General features: G+C 45.0%; 1 protein-coding gene across 4 annotated transcripts in view; it reads left to right on the top strand.

Annotated features, from left to right (window-relative positions):
* The first annotated feature begins 4,493 nt into the window (after positions 1–4,493).
* TOM1 (target of myb1 membrane trafficking protein) overlaps positions 4,494–14,811 on the top strand; it is a 148,019-nt gene continuing 137,701 nt past the window's right edge. For 3 of the 4 annotated variants that reach the window (XM_029590127.1, XM_029590126.1, XM_029590125.1), the window contains exon 1: positions 4,494–4,640. In XM_029590127.1, coding sequence (XP_029445987.1) covers positions 4,589–4,640 — 52 coding nt within the window. In that variant the 5' untranslated portion in view covers positions 4,494–4,588. Of the gene's footprint in view, positions 4,641–4,693; positions 4,810–14,811 lie in introns of those variants that run through there. The other variant, XM_029590128.1, reaches the window with a different exon arrangement.

Here is a 14,811-nt window from a genome sequence, read left to right as displayed (position 1 = left end):
TGCCTCCAGGCGCAGGTCACCTATTCAATTTCCAGATGGACTGTGATCTTTTCATCGTATTTTGAGATGTATGGGAACAGGGCTCAGGAAGAGAAGAAAAGGGCCGGTCCCTGCAACCAGGAACTTAATAATAGAGACCCGACATCCGAAAGAAGCTGCAGAAGGCCGAAGGCTTTGAGGGCATGAGCCTCAGCCAGTTAAAAGCTATAGCAGACCAAGTATGTGGAAATAGAGAAGTGGAAGAGAAAAGAGAGAAGCAAGTAGAGACATGAAGGAGAAAGTGACTGTTAGCCGCCGCTCTCGAGGACACGCGGACGGGAAGGAGCCAAGACAATGGCAGACCGCGAAGAGGAGGGGGAACAAGACCCCCCCTTTGGGAAAGAATCAGTGTGCGTACTGCAAAAATGAAGGCCATTGGAAGAGAGACTGTGAAGAATGGCAAAAGAAATACGGGAGCCCTGCAGTGAATACTAACGACAAAAATGGACCTGCACCGACAAAAAGGGGCCGAGGAGGAAGGAGATCGGACAACCCCCACTGGCAGATGGCGGGGGAGGCGACAAGGAGCATACAGCCTGAAGAGACCGGGAGGGAAGAATCCCCACTGACCCTCTGGTGGAGATCCACGAGGTAACACAACAAAAATCAGGGGCCTGTTGGACTCAGAGGCCAACGATCTGTCATGACTGCACCAATCGGCCCCCCCGACGAAAGAGACTGTTTCTATAGTGGGTGCCTCAGGTCAGGTACTCACTGCCCCTCTGCAGAAAGAATGAAGTATACAAGTAGGCGGGACCATGGTATCCCTTATCGGATGGAACCTGCTGTGTAAGCCTCAGACCACATTGAGATTTCAACCAACAGGGGAAGTTAAAGCCTCCTTCGGGGACCATCCAGTGATACTCATCTGTCCCCTCCAAGAAGAATGGAGACTACATCTTCCCATAGTCGAACGAACCATCGAACATCGATATGAAAACAACACCCCCCTCAACAAAAACGAAGACAACTGATGGATAGTGTACCCCAAGTATGGTTCGAACAGAACCCGGGAGGAATAGCTATCGACGCTACCCCCATATGGATAGAGATGAAACAGAATGCACAGGTGATTAATCAACCTCAATACCCCATTCCATATATGGCCAGACAAGGAATCCAGATACACCTGCAAAGACTGTATGATTTGGGCATTCTTCGGCGAATCCGATCTGCTTGGAACACCCCTTTGTTGCCAGTAAAGAAGCCTGGATCTAATGACTATCGACCAGTACAAGACTTAAGAAAAGTGAATAGTCAAGTAGAAGATCTAGTAGCCCTCGTGCCAAATTCATATTCAATCTTGGCTCAAGTCTCTCCTGCATCAAAGTGGTACAGTGTCATTGATCTCAAAGATGCCTTCTTCTCCGTCCCGGTGGCGGAGGAATGTCAAAAGATTTTTGCTTTCACATGGGAAGATGCAGATACTGGAGTAAAGCAGCAGTACACATGGACACGGTTGCCTCAAGGGTTTAGGCACTCACCTACGCTGTTCGGTGAGCAACTGGCAAAAGATTTAAAGATGTATCAAGTAAAGTATGGGCCAGTCATACAATACGTGGATGACCTTCTGTTGTTTCGAGAGACGTACCTCGAATGTGCGGTATCCACTCTTCAGCTGCTAAAGACGTTGTACTCAAAAGGGTATCGTGCAAGTAAAAAGAAAGCGCAAATCTGTGAATTGGAAGTAGAGTATTTAGGCTTCCAAATACGTGGAGGAACCCGATGTCTGGGGATTTCTCGCACCAGTTCTATAAGAGATCAACCTGTACCCACTTGCAAGAAAGAGCTCCGGGCGTTCCTTGGAGCTGCAGGATACTGTAGGCTGTGGATTGCTAACTATGCTGTTATGGCCCAACCCCTGTACGACAAGTTGCGGGGTAAAGAGGCAGAATCTCAACCCTTCCAATGGGAAGGAAACGAACTGGCAAGCTTACGTCAACTAAAAGAAGCCTTAATTGAACCACCTGCTTTAGGATTGCCAGATGTAATGAAACCATTCCATCTATTCGTCGATGAAAAGAAAGGAATGGCCATTGGGGTATTGACTCAAACTCTAGAATCATAGGAACGACCTGTTGCATATCTGTCAAAAGGAATGGACAATGTTGCAAAAGGATGGCCAGGTTGTCTTCGAAGCATTGCGGCTGCATGCTTACTAATTCCAGAAGCAGTCAAATTAACTTTTGGACAAACCTTGAACGTAACAACTCCTCATACTATCCAAGGACTACTAGAAACTCATGGGCCAAAATGGATGACTAATTCACGTCTTGTAAAGTATCAAGCTCTGTTATGTGAAACTCCTGAAATTCAAATACAAGACAGCAAAAACTTGAACCCGGCCACTCTTATGCCGGCACCTGAACCAGTTGCCCATGACTGTGAAGAAGTCATGACTACAATACATTCCAGTAGACCAGACCTGAGGGATCAACCCTGGCAAGGAGCTTGGACTTTATTCACTGATGGGAGCAGCCAAATCATTCATGAGATACGTTCTGCTGGATATGCTGTTGTATCCGAAGATGAAATCGTTGAGGCTCAACCTCTTCCCCCAGGAACGTCTGCACAAAAAGCTGAACTAATTGCCCTTACTCGAGCTCTGCAGTTGGCAGAAGGAAAACTGTAAATATCTATACAGACTCTAAATATGCCTTCCTTACAATTCAAGTGCATGGAGCATTATAGAGGGAAAACAATTGAACAATGCATCAGAAGTACGTGAATTACTAGACGCAGTTTGGCTACCTCGCAAGGTGGCTGTAATGCATTGCAAAGCACACACCAGGAAATCAAACCCTATTGTCAAGGAAATCAGAGAGCAGATGAAGCAGCAAAAAGGGGCAACTCGGGAACCCTTCCAAGCAGTATTAATTGCATCGAATCATCAGGCTTCAGGCAGTCCTGGAGCTCATCACCAACGACTGCTTTCGCTCTTAAACTCGGGGCAAAACAAAATACCAAAATTATGACTGCAGTGTACCAGAATAGATTGGTTTTAGATTATCCTCTGGCCCAGGAAGGAGGGTTTGTGGAACATTTAACCTCTCCAATTGTTGTTTACAGGTAGATGACCAAAACAAGGTTATCCAAGACATCACTGATCGCATGGTCAAGATGGCACACGTCCCTGTCCAGCAGTGGAATAGTGCTTGGGACTGGACCAATGGATTCCGTGGTTGGTTTTCCATGATCGGTGGATTTAAGAGCTTGTTTGTTATCCCAGCCAGTTTAATTCTGTTTTGTCTTTTAGGACCCTGAATTATTCCTTTCTTGCTCAAACCGCCTTCGTCGGGTGATGAAGGACATTGCTGAACGCAAAACAGCCACGCAGCTTCTGTCACTGTACATGTATTCCTCTGAGCCTATAGAACCTGTTTAACCATCCTCATGTTTTATCCTGGGCCATCTTCCCATACATGACAAGTTCGGGCTACAAAGGGGGGTGGAGCCAATAGGGCCCATCCGTCTCAAACCCGTGAAGAAACCATCGGACTGTTTGGGAAATTAGGGCCCCCTGAGAACTCAAATTGCTAATTTTTCTTGTTTCTGTTTCTTTCAGCTCCACAGTTGCGTTGTGATGGTGTGATACTTTTCATAAAGAATGATAAGTATCAAAGGGGGGAATGAAGGGGTCTGAACGCTTCAACCTGACAAAGGACTTCATGTACCAGAATTCCCTGCTTCATGACGGGTTTACTTACAGTCTGCAATACAGCTGTAATTAGGACATTGAGAAACTTTCTGTCAGCACATTGCACATTTTCATTTTTTTGGCTTCGCTGTTCTTATTCTCTGATAAGCTTTCACTGCTGTAACCTAGATTAGAACAATGGATGTATTATGTGATGGGCTGTACTACTGCAGACTCGCGAATTCCTTTCCAGAACTGCAAGTCCCAGCAGCCTCTCCTGCAGAACATGGGAGAAGTTTCACGAAAGTTCCAGGGTGTCTAGGGAGGGGGTCAGTAGCCCCTTCAGCCGGAATATGCTTGCTCAGCAATGCTTAGAACGCATGTGTAAAAGATAAGAACTGTAAAGTGCATAAGAGTCTGCTCCTGGAGGGGAGGGGCATGCAGTTGTACTGAGCCTTTGTCTTAGCTGCATCTTGCTGGCAATAAAAGTCTATCTTTACGGATCAGTTGTCTGGACCTCCTTACTGACTAAAAAGAGACGGTTACACAAGGACCAGCGAGTCCACCATCCCACCTCCGACAGTGACCGGTCGGGGTAGCAAAGATCTAAAGACAGTTACTCCGTGAACAGTTTGACCAGTTGCTGGTTTCTAAAACCAGAAATAGAACAGTCCTCCAATACGCTCTGGTTAACAACACTTTTTTTTTTGTGGGACCTTAAAATGTACTCTCCGTTTTACTATTGCCTACGACGAGGGTTCCTTTTAGTTAATAAAGCTTATTTTATCAAATGGAGGCGAATCACGTGAGAAGGGCGTTGAAGCCCCACCCCACATAATGATCACGTGAAGAGGGTACTACTGCGCTGGCAAAAGCTTGGTTAGTCAGCTGATCGTGTGGACAGTGGTAGTCATGGATTTTCTGCTCGGCAACGCGTTTGCTTCTCCGGTAGGGCAGCGCATAGGTGAGTGAGCCTGGGCGCTTGGGATTCCTACGGCCCGTGCTATTTCCCGTTCCTCGCTCCTCGGACTTCGCCTTTCTCTCGGCGCTGCGGTTCCTTTTCCTCCGCGACTGACATCGAGCGCCCTCCAATGGGGCACGGATTGCCCCGCCATCCAATGGAGGGAGGGGAGGTGGGTACTGAGCGGTGGCTTGTAGCCAATGGGAGGCCGAGGTGGTCCTGCCCGGGGTGTCAAAGTTGGAGGTTTCCAAAGGGGCGGGGTTGTGGGTTCGGCTGTAACTTTAGCGTGTCGGGGGTTGCGTTGCATGGTGTCACGTGGCTGGTGGGGCAGCCGGGTATGGAGCTGGCACGCTGGAGCGGGCCCTATAGTCTAGCATGGTGTTTCCTTGGTGGCCCCCCCCAGCTAGTTGTATTTTCAGGTTGTCTGTAATAGGTGTGCATGAGACAACCTTGCATGTGCTAGCCCTTCCCCCCCCCCCCCCCCGATGAATGCATCTTCATTGTGGGTGTTCTGAAAACCCGACTGGATTTGGGAAGCCCTGGTCTACCTAGAAGATGCCACGTGTAGATTACGCTTTCCGCAGTGGTCTCCAACCCACTATGAGTCACACATGATGCTGGTTTTCAGCATAGCTGAAGTTCAAGTTTTAGAAAACTTAATACACCCTGATGTTACAAAGAAAATGTTGTAAAGCTTTGAAGTGACTGAAAGGTGGGGTATAAATCAACGAAATGTATATGTTGGGAGTAGGGAGGGGTTCACACATTTCCATTCTGCTGGCTAAAACTCCTTGAAGCTTGTTACGCCCAGAATAATGGGATTTTAGTTTTCTCCTCGTTGTGGTACCTTACTGTTTTTTATATTTCCACTTTGCCTGTGAGGTGGGATTAAAGCTAGATGGAAAGTTGACTGCCGATAATAATCTGAGATTGTGACTGAAAACTATGCAATTCCAGCCTTTTCACAAATCAAGTGCATAGCACTTATGAATATTTCTGCATATTCTTAAAAAAAAAACCCCAAAAACCCACAAATAACCTGTTGATGGTTTAAGAGGGTTGGCTGCGTTAATCCCTGTGCAGATTTCAGATGTTAAAGTGGATTGGTTTAGGTTATGAGTTGCTAACTGACCCAGTTATGAGAAGGCTTTAGACTCTTTCTTGATGCATATTGATTTTCATATGAGACCACCTGAAAAGCCAGAAGTGGGTTTTTTTTTTTTGTTTTTTTTAGAAATGAGTCATTTGGCAACTTTGGGTCATATCCATGCAGTAGGTGGAAACCTAGGACTAGCTCAGCCTCTCCCTACAGATAATGGTACTGTATAATGGTAACCTTCATCAGCAGACTTACATGTGGTCAGAACTGTTTTTAGACTTGCATCCCATAGCATATAAAGTTGCTTAAGTACACAGGAACATAATAGAAAATGGCACTGGCACCAACACCAATTTAAGTATTATGACAAAACTGGAGCTATGTGGTCACCCTTTTCAGAGAGGCTTCATGTTACAGCAGGAGTCACTGGAGGTTGCCAGGAGGCAGCATAAATGTGAATACAGAAACATGGAATAAAACTGTGCCATATAGATGAGATCATCTATATGGCTATATTATTGATACTCTCATTGTTCCTTGTAATAATGTTAATGTTCATTGGTTGATTGTTATTGTTCAATGTTCTATGTAAAAAACCCCGGTCTAACCTCCCAGACCAGGGCAACCTTTTTGTTACATGTAAACCGGATTGATTTGTATTGCATACAGGAATTCCGGTATATAAAAATTAAAAATAAATAAATAAATAAATAAATCATTACTATGTTTATTGCAAGGTGTCCCTAATTGTGATTTGGAGAGGCTTTTTTTTTTTTGTTTGGCAGTTTCCTCCTGATCCTTCAGTCTGCCAGCTTAGTCAAAACCAGGGCTGGGATTTTGGTGCAACGAGTTTTCACTTGCAACTATCCTGGGATTTTCCCCTCCCCCCTTTATTTATATTCTTTCCTTGTCCACTAAGTACCCAATCTGGTTATTGCAGTGGCAGTCCACTTTGCAAAATTCTGCAGTCATGATCTGTAAATCTGGCCACTAATGTTTCTGATTATGATGACTGTGAATGCTGCTTCCAATCTTGGCCAGCCTAGGGAGCAGAAGACCTGACTTGAGGATCAAATTGGGGACCTTCAGCACAAGCTGGCTCCATCTTTTTGATTTCTAATCATTTTCTATTTTCTGTATTGCACTTTAATTCTAAACATGGAAATGGATGTTGTTTTTTTTTTTAACATGAAAATGTTAAGGAGAAATTTATGCAGCAGAAAGATTTTGTGGCAACCACAGCATGGTGGAAGATTAAGGGCCTTGGGTATTATCCGGTCTTTCCATTTAACAATTTATTGCTGGGCCAGACTGGTGGCTCTGTGATTGGGGATGCAGCGGAAGCAGCCTAGGAGGTCGGAAGGAAGTTTCAGTTATTGCACAATGGTGACCCCCCCCCCCCCACCCCCTCCCTCAAAAGACCAAATTTAGGGCCCACGGGTACAGGAAGAGCCCTGACCCCATGGTCCTTAGCCAAGGTTTTTTGCTGCAGTGACTGAAAAGAGGTGAATTAGGAGGGGTAAAAATTTGAGGATAGTTGTGAATAAGATGGAAGCCCAAAGGTTGTCTCGGGAAGGTTTAATATTGACATAAAATAAAAACCCGGATCATGTACATGGAGAATATGGCAATTTTATTACTGTAAAACCGATTTGCTTTTTTCCTCTTTTACTTCTTGGTAAATAGCCATGTTTAGATCCCAGTTTTTCAGGCTTTTTTTCACTGATCTCTTGAATTCTGTTACACTTTTTTTTGTTTTGCTGTCACTCTGCTCTTGGGAGGACCTTCCATGCATCGATCACCCTTTCTGTGAAGAAATATTTTCTGTTACTCCTGCCTTGTTCTAGAACTTCCTCTCTGCTGAAGACTAAAACATCTTGTTTTACCCTATAAAAGTAAAGTCTGAGTGTTAGTACATGAGTGACGAAGCTTCTTCTGGTGCTAACATTCAGGAAGGAGTGGGTGGGAGGGTACAACTGGTTCTTGTCTGGAGGGTGGGGGGAGGTACTCTCCTCCCTATAGCAGTGTTGTGTTTTTTTTGTGGCACTCTGCCCATGATGCTGACCGATCAAGACAGCCGTCCCTTATTGGGGCTCTGTGCTGGAATAAGTCCCCCGCTGCCAATCTTGTAAACCAGGGCTTCCCGTTTGTTTTGGGAGCATGGACCTCCTTTCAACCTCCAAAATTTTTGTGGACCTCCACATGCTTCCCTTTCAGTTTTACCTGCGGTTATGTGCCACATCAAGAAAAGTTATTAATGTAATAACAAAGAAATAGTTATATGCACACCAGACTCATTCATAACATATCCAACTTATTAAATAATGCTTTCTGATATAAATGGAATACATACACTTGTAAAGCACAGCAGTAAATGTGCAAGAATGTAATAACTTATGTAGTGAAACTACAGGCAGCCACACAGCTGGATCTGGAGCAACTGGGAGGAATGAACTAGGAGAGGGAGAGAGAGACTGACCAGGATGCACTGATGGAGGGAAAGAGTGAAAGACTGGTGGAGAGAGAGGCAGACTGGTAGAAATGTACTAGAGAGAGAGATTGGTGGGGATGGATTGTGGAGGGAGGAGACAGACTTGCAGGATTGGCTGGTGGTAGGAGAGGGGGTTCTGGTTGGGATGGCTCATGAAGCAGAGACAGAGAGACTGGGCAAGGGGGAAGGAGGGATGTTTGAGACAGGGCCACATCACTAAAAGAGATGTAAGGTTAGGAGGGAAATGTTTACCAAACCTCTTTCCCCCAATAGGGTATCTATATTTTTTTTTTAAGAAAATAATCTGTGACAGGGAAATTGCCCCTGTTAGTTCAATCTTGGTGGGGGCCAATGGTTCTCTCCACACCTGCTTGTTACCAGATTCCATACATGCAGAGGATAGGACGCCCCCATTTCTAAAGCAAGAGGCACTGCCGCATTTTGTACCATTGTCACAAAGTGCTGGGCACGTATGTCAGTGGCATCTCTAGGCAGAAGATGCCTTCTAAGTAACAAACCTCTGGCCAATTTAAGAAACCTACCACCAAAATTATTCAAGTGCATTAATCAATGAAAAATTCTTCTGTATAGGAGTGGGACAGAATCCCAATATAAAACCTGCACTTCCATCTCTACAATACCCTGCATTCACAAACTCCCCCAGCAAAGGGTGCAAAGCAGAACAAGGGCACTTCCCTTAACCACTCACCATAATCAAATTCTGGTGTTCCTCATTCCAGGAACATTGTACAATACAAACTCCTGCAAAAAAATGTACTTGGGACCTCTAGGAAGCCTGCTGTCCCATAAAACCCTGACTGCCAGACTCCAGTAGTAATCCTACCTATGAAAAGGCAATACTGCAAATATTGCACCAGGTCCTAAAACACCAATAAACCACATGCTAGCAGAATACCCTGCCTAAGTTGCACATGCAAAACACAGACTCTTGCCAAAAAAACCCCAAACCATAAATTATAAATACAAACAGACAAAAACTGAACTGGAAACTGCAGCGCGACAATGGAAAAACAAAAAACTTGCATTTCTCATAAAACAAACAATACAATATTCTAATAAAAACAAATTTCAAAACTGAAATATAGAACATCCAATTAATATTTCATACATTTTATTTGTGTTTGGGAAATTTTAAAATAAATGTTTCTCCTCTCTCGCACACACATGCACCCGTTCATTCTTGGTCATACACACACATATGCTCTCACCTGGGCATCTTCCTCTTTATTTCCTGGAGGAAAGGGAGGGAGTCCCGTGGCAGCCTCTTGCTTTCATTGCTTCCAGCAGATCAGGACCTTCAGCATTTTATCAGTCTTCAGCCGCTGGCGGGATGGTGCACCGGTGGCCCTGCTGCCGCCTCCTGTCTTCTCTGGGTGCGCTGGCAGGCTTTCTTCTCTCTGCACACTTCCTGCGGACCCCCTGTTGGTCTGCTGGACCCCAGGGGTCTGCAGACCACAGGTTGGGAACAACTGTTGTACATACACTATTTGTTAATACCACACGCCATGGTGTTCAACAGCCAACATAATATTCAGGCAGAATAAGAAAATGGTTAGCAAAATAATTATACACAAATGTCAAAAATCACACACACATGATATGTAGCAAGAAATCCCATATTCCATCCTCCCAAGCATATACTCTCACAACTTGAGCGTGTCCTTCTGGATAAATGTGACATCAATCGAGACTAATCAAAGTTTCCCCTGCTGCCAACCTATTGATCATTTTAAATCTCATAAGATTATGACAAAACACCATTTATTTATGGGGTTTTTTCAATACAAAATTAGTGAGAAATATTTTATTTCTGGTGCAATGGTTTCTTATGCCCATGTATTGTGTTTAAATGACACTGCAGACCTGTCATGGAATTTTACTATTTTAGTCCGAATTTTACAGAATCGGACTGCCACAAAATACAAGGGGCCCTGCCTATACTTCTCAGGGTACACAGAGGCAGAAGTTCGAAACCTGCCAAGCTAGCAATGTCCCTGTGGATGTTTGCTTGGTTCCCTTCAGGGCTGCTGCTCAGGTGTCTCCAGGAGTACTCTAGAGTTTTTCACGAATGTTGCTGGCAAGTCAGCTGCGTGAAATGATTTCACTCGAGTGCTGAATTAAATGCACAATGCAGGGGCTAGAAACACTGAAGACTTGAAGGCTTATGCTTAAAACGAAAATATTATATTGCTGCTTTTCAGTGTGTCTGCACAAATGACTTGAGGTGTGACATCGCACTGGTTGTAGGATGGCATGTGTCCTGCTGGGGTGCAGGAATTGGACAGTGAGGCAGGCGCTGAGGCGGTACCCTCACACCGCACTGTAACGCGGAGAGGTGTGGCGTGGCATGCTGGGGTAAACAGCATTCACTCTGAAGCACGTGAGGGTATAGGAGCTGTGATGGGAGGGAGGGATGCTAGTTTAATCAATTACTGATCCAAAGCAAAACAGCTTCTAGTCCAGAACTTAACTGCTTGCAACTACTACTGATTCCCCCTCCTTTTTTTTTTTTTTTCCAAGCTGACAGGTTGGGTTTTTCCCCCTTTATACATCCATCTCCATCGGAATTGGTTGGGACACAGTGCCTCGATCCTGAGATTGCAGCTAGATAATTTAAATGAGAGCTGACAGTACTTGGCCTAGGAGACTGGTATTTCAAAATAAATTCTTCCTCCTTTAAACAAAAAAAAAATGTTGATGTGGTGCTGAGATAACGGGAGCCTTGCTTCTAATGTTTCTGCAGGCTTAGAATTCTGCAGCTCTTTGATATTTTAAACCAGTTCATGTGCCAAAAATTGTAACTTGCCTTGGTATTCATTTACTATAACGGGCTTTAAAAATCTTTAATACTATACATGTGATGCCACATGTTTGAAATCCTTTACAAATTGCTTCTGACTCCCCCCTCCCCCCCCCGATCATGTTTCAAATGATGCTGAGTCTCTGGTCTTGCCAGCAAGACACCTGGGACCTGCTATGACCCTATTTGGGAATCCTTGGTCCAGTGATACAAGTTAGCAGGACTCTGGAAAATTTGAGCTCTAGTGCAGGTTCACTTTGATACTGAGCAAATCACTTGATCTTCCCTGCCCACCTCTTCCACTGTGCATCAGGTTATCTGCTTTATTTTAGTAAGAACTTCGGGGCCCAAGGATTACAGGTTTAGGCTTCCCTGCAAGCACATATTTGGGGTTAACTTTGGCTATCTTTTCTCAAAGCCCCTTTGGAAAGTCATACATGTCAGGTGACTGATATTTGGGTTTTGCACCCTAGAGGTGGCTGTAGGGTTATTCCCCCCCCAGTATGTTGTCCTAGTAAAGTGTGTTGCAGACTTGTTTTGTGAAAGGAGCTATGCAAATCTAAGCTGCAACTGGAGGCATGAAACAGCTCATCTTGGCATATTGCATTGGTACTTGCTTCATGCATGGCTACCTGTCTCCCACAGCTAAGGAGAGCGGCTAATGAAGGGTTTCTGTTGCAGGTCCTACAAATCTATGAAATGCTAGGAGCTGCAGCAAGGTGGTGTAACCACTTATTCCTAATGAAGGACACAAGATTAGCAATCCTTATTTAATCTGATCACTGATCCAAAGCAAAACTGCTTCTAGTCCAGAGGTAAATAGGAAACAGCCCATCCGGTCCACAAGATTCCATGTAACTCAGGAGACTACAGCATGTCTCTTCTACTTGGAAGTGATGTCACGTAAAAACCTCCAGTGGTCACCCTGCAACCCCCTCCACCTGTATCCTGCTCAGGCTTCGTGGGGGTTCCTTTCTCATGTGGCCTTCAGGCCCAAATGTTTTCTCATTCCTGTTCCAGTCTTGATATTTACTCCATAGGCCAGAAATATTGGGTACAAGAAAGACACCCAAATGTACATAGTAACTTTGTACTGTAGTGAATGATGGCAGAGAGATGGTCAGTTGGCTCACCCAGTCTGCCCAGTTCTCTTCCTCTTTGGGTGGATGAGCATATCAATTCCCATACTTAAACAGACATAAGCTCACCCCATGTATTTAGCCCAAACTCCTGAATGCTCTTCCTTGCCCTCTATATCCATCCTGAGGATGTTTAAATTCCAAGATGGTTCTGGCCTCCGCCACTCTGCTGGTAAAGCCATTTCAGGCTTTGTCATTTTCCTCTTTGGTTCTCTAATAGTCCCATCTTAATCCAACACCCAGGCCCCCCTTCTGTGGCCTACAACCAAGTTTTTGTAATCCAAAAAAAAGCCACCAAAACTAGTGAGGCAGCTGTCAGAACATTTGGCAGCCCCAGTGCTCATTGAGGTCAACGTTACAACCATGGCCATTCCATGTAAATTACCTCTGCCATCTTGGAAGCCTGAAATTTGTGATTACAATAAAATGTGTTAAATTGGCCAACTTCATCAAGTCATATCCATTTTACAAACAGACTTATTTTAAGATAAATTAGTAGTAATATTTGTGTGATCTGTATGTTCACATAAGTCTTTTTCTGTATGAAATCTCAATGAGTGGTTCTTGTCTCTCGCCAACAGGGCTTCTGGGTTTTGGGGACTATATCTGGTCAGCCCTTCAGCTCCTTGGCCCACACTTCTGCTGGTGGCCATCTTGTTTCTTGTCTGGACACACTTAATTCCAGGCTTCCGCTCAGCAGGTTGTTAAAGCTTGGTTCTCATTTTCTGGCTCTTTGAGTCTTTTACTTCTAGAGTTCCTCGCTTCATAGAGTTCAGCGTATTCCTTGCTACTTTGGATCTGCTGATTCATTGCATCTGGTCTTCCAGTGTTCGCTTGTGCTTCCAACTGCATTCTTGCTTAGTTCTGGTTCCGGGCCTACTACCTAAGCCCTGCTGGCTACCAGCACAGATAGGCTTAACCCATGGGGAAAGTGACCATCACAGGCAGAAGACTCCCTTCGCTGTTCCAGTTGGATCCTGTCATTCGCCTTGCCGGTGTACTCTTTGCTTGAGGCCACGCTTCTGATTGGCCATGTCATTGTGCTCTGCAGCACCCCTTGGTATTCCAGTTCACTAGGATGGACTCGCACAAAGCTCTGCCAGTGCACATCAGCTTATTCAACCCAAAACATTGGTGCTAAAGCTGCTGCTGAAACCCTATTCAATCCTATCATGTAAACACTAAAATACTGCTATGAAGAACCAGGAATCCACAACCCTACTCTGGCAATGACAAATCTGTGAACCTGTGTGCTTCTTTAGTGTTCTCTACCAGAACTCTTCTTTGTAAAAGTCATGTTTCTGTTGCAGTTTGCCTTTTCAGGAAACGCTGCATTGCAGGAAGTCTTGGGCCTTGTGCAAGAACCCTGCTCTGAAGAGTAAACCTCTGCCTAGACTTGGGTGAGGGCGGCTGCAGGAGATGGGGGGTGCATGCCCTGGCAGTAATCATCTTGTGATTCAGTGTGTTTTCTTTATCAGCGGTGGTTTAACTTAGGGCATTAGTCTGTTTAGCTATTTTTAGCTCTAGTGGTATGACGTTTTGGCTTGGGAAGAAGCAGTTGAGTCAGAATTGTTGGCAAGCATGCAGGCAGCCACACCTGATGGTCATTTTCCAGGGTAGGGCAGCCTAACTTTTTTTTTTTTTTTTTTTCCTCCCCTGAACTAGAGGAACCGGTTTAGGATGTGCTCTACTGTCATTATGGAGCCTCCATGCTGGTGTCCTAATCCCAGTTAATGCGCCTATCTGCTGCTTTGCTGTCGCTCTGAGATGGAGACCTTGGGTGAGGCTGCTCAGCTGATTCCTTTAGATAAGCAGACAGCCCAAGTTTCCAATGCTGACTTTCAGGGTGGTGGGCTGGGGAGGGAGGAATAGAATATATTTTTTGGTGGAAGGAGGATCTCGGAGAACTCTCTGCTGTCCCTGCTCTTCTCCAGGGGCAGTGGTAACCCTCCTCAGATATGTACTCTGTACCGCAGGCTGCCTGGTAGGAGTTACCACTGCAGGGGCAGACACCCACCCCCCCACTGTCGTAGTGCACCCAGCTGCAACTAACTCCATCAGACAGTGTATCTAAATTCAGATGCCCCTGTGCCACAGCACAGAGCAGTGTGGACTGAGACCCATGGAAGGAGAGAGTTTTAACACACAGGATGTGGCCATAATGAAAGGTGCATGCTTTTTACCGAAAGAGAAAATATAATTTGTTTTTTTTTTAATATAAAAGACCTAGGAATAAGACAAGAGGGGAGGTGGTAAAACTAGGAAACGGGCAAGTTGATATTTTAAACAGTCTGTATGTGATTAGTCTGTGACTTCTTGCTCCAAAGTGTTTGGAGGATGAAGTAGTCGTGCTCGCACAGCAAAGGCCAATAAAACGCAGGCTGTCACCCTCTCATTTTCAGCAGTAAAACCTGCTGGTCTGAATCCGATGCCACCAAACCACAGAGCAGTGTGACTGGCAAAAGTAATTTGCACAGAGGGTTTACATTTAGTCATGATCCAGACAGCCAAGTCTCCCAGGAGAAGGGGGAGCTGAAAGTCTTGTGAGGGGTAAAGTGAAGAAGAAGCAACAGAAACCAGTGAAACGAGGGGCTAAGGAAAGTTAAAATGGAGAGATAGAAAAA

The sequence above is a fragment of the Rhinatrema bivittatum genome, chromosome 2 (genome assembly GCF_901001135.1).
Source record: "Rhinatrema bivittatum chromosome 2, aRhiBiv1.1, whole genome shotgun sequence".
Lineage (NCBI taxonomy): Eukaryota > Metazoa > Chordata > Amphibia > Gymnophiona > Rhinatrematidae > Rhinatrema > Rhinatrema bivittatum.
Note: the sequence above shows the minus strand (reverse complement) of the source record. Positions and strands in the feature narration are given on the sequence as shown.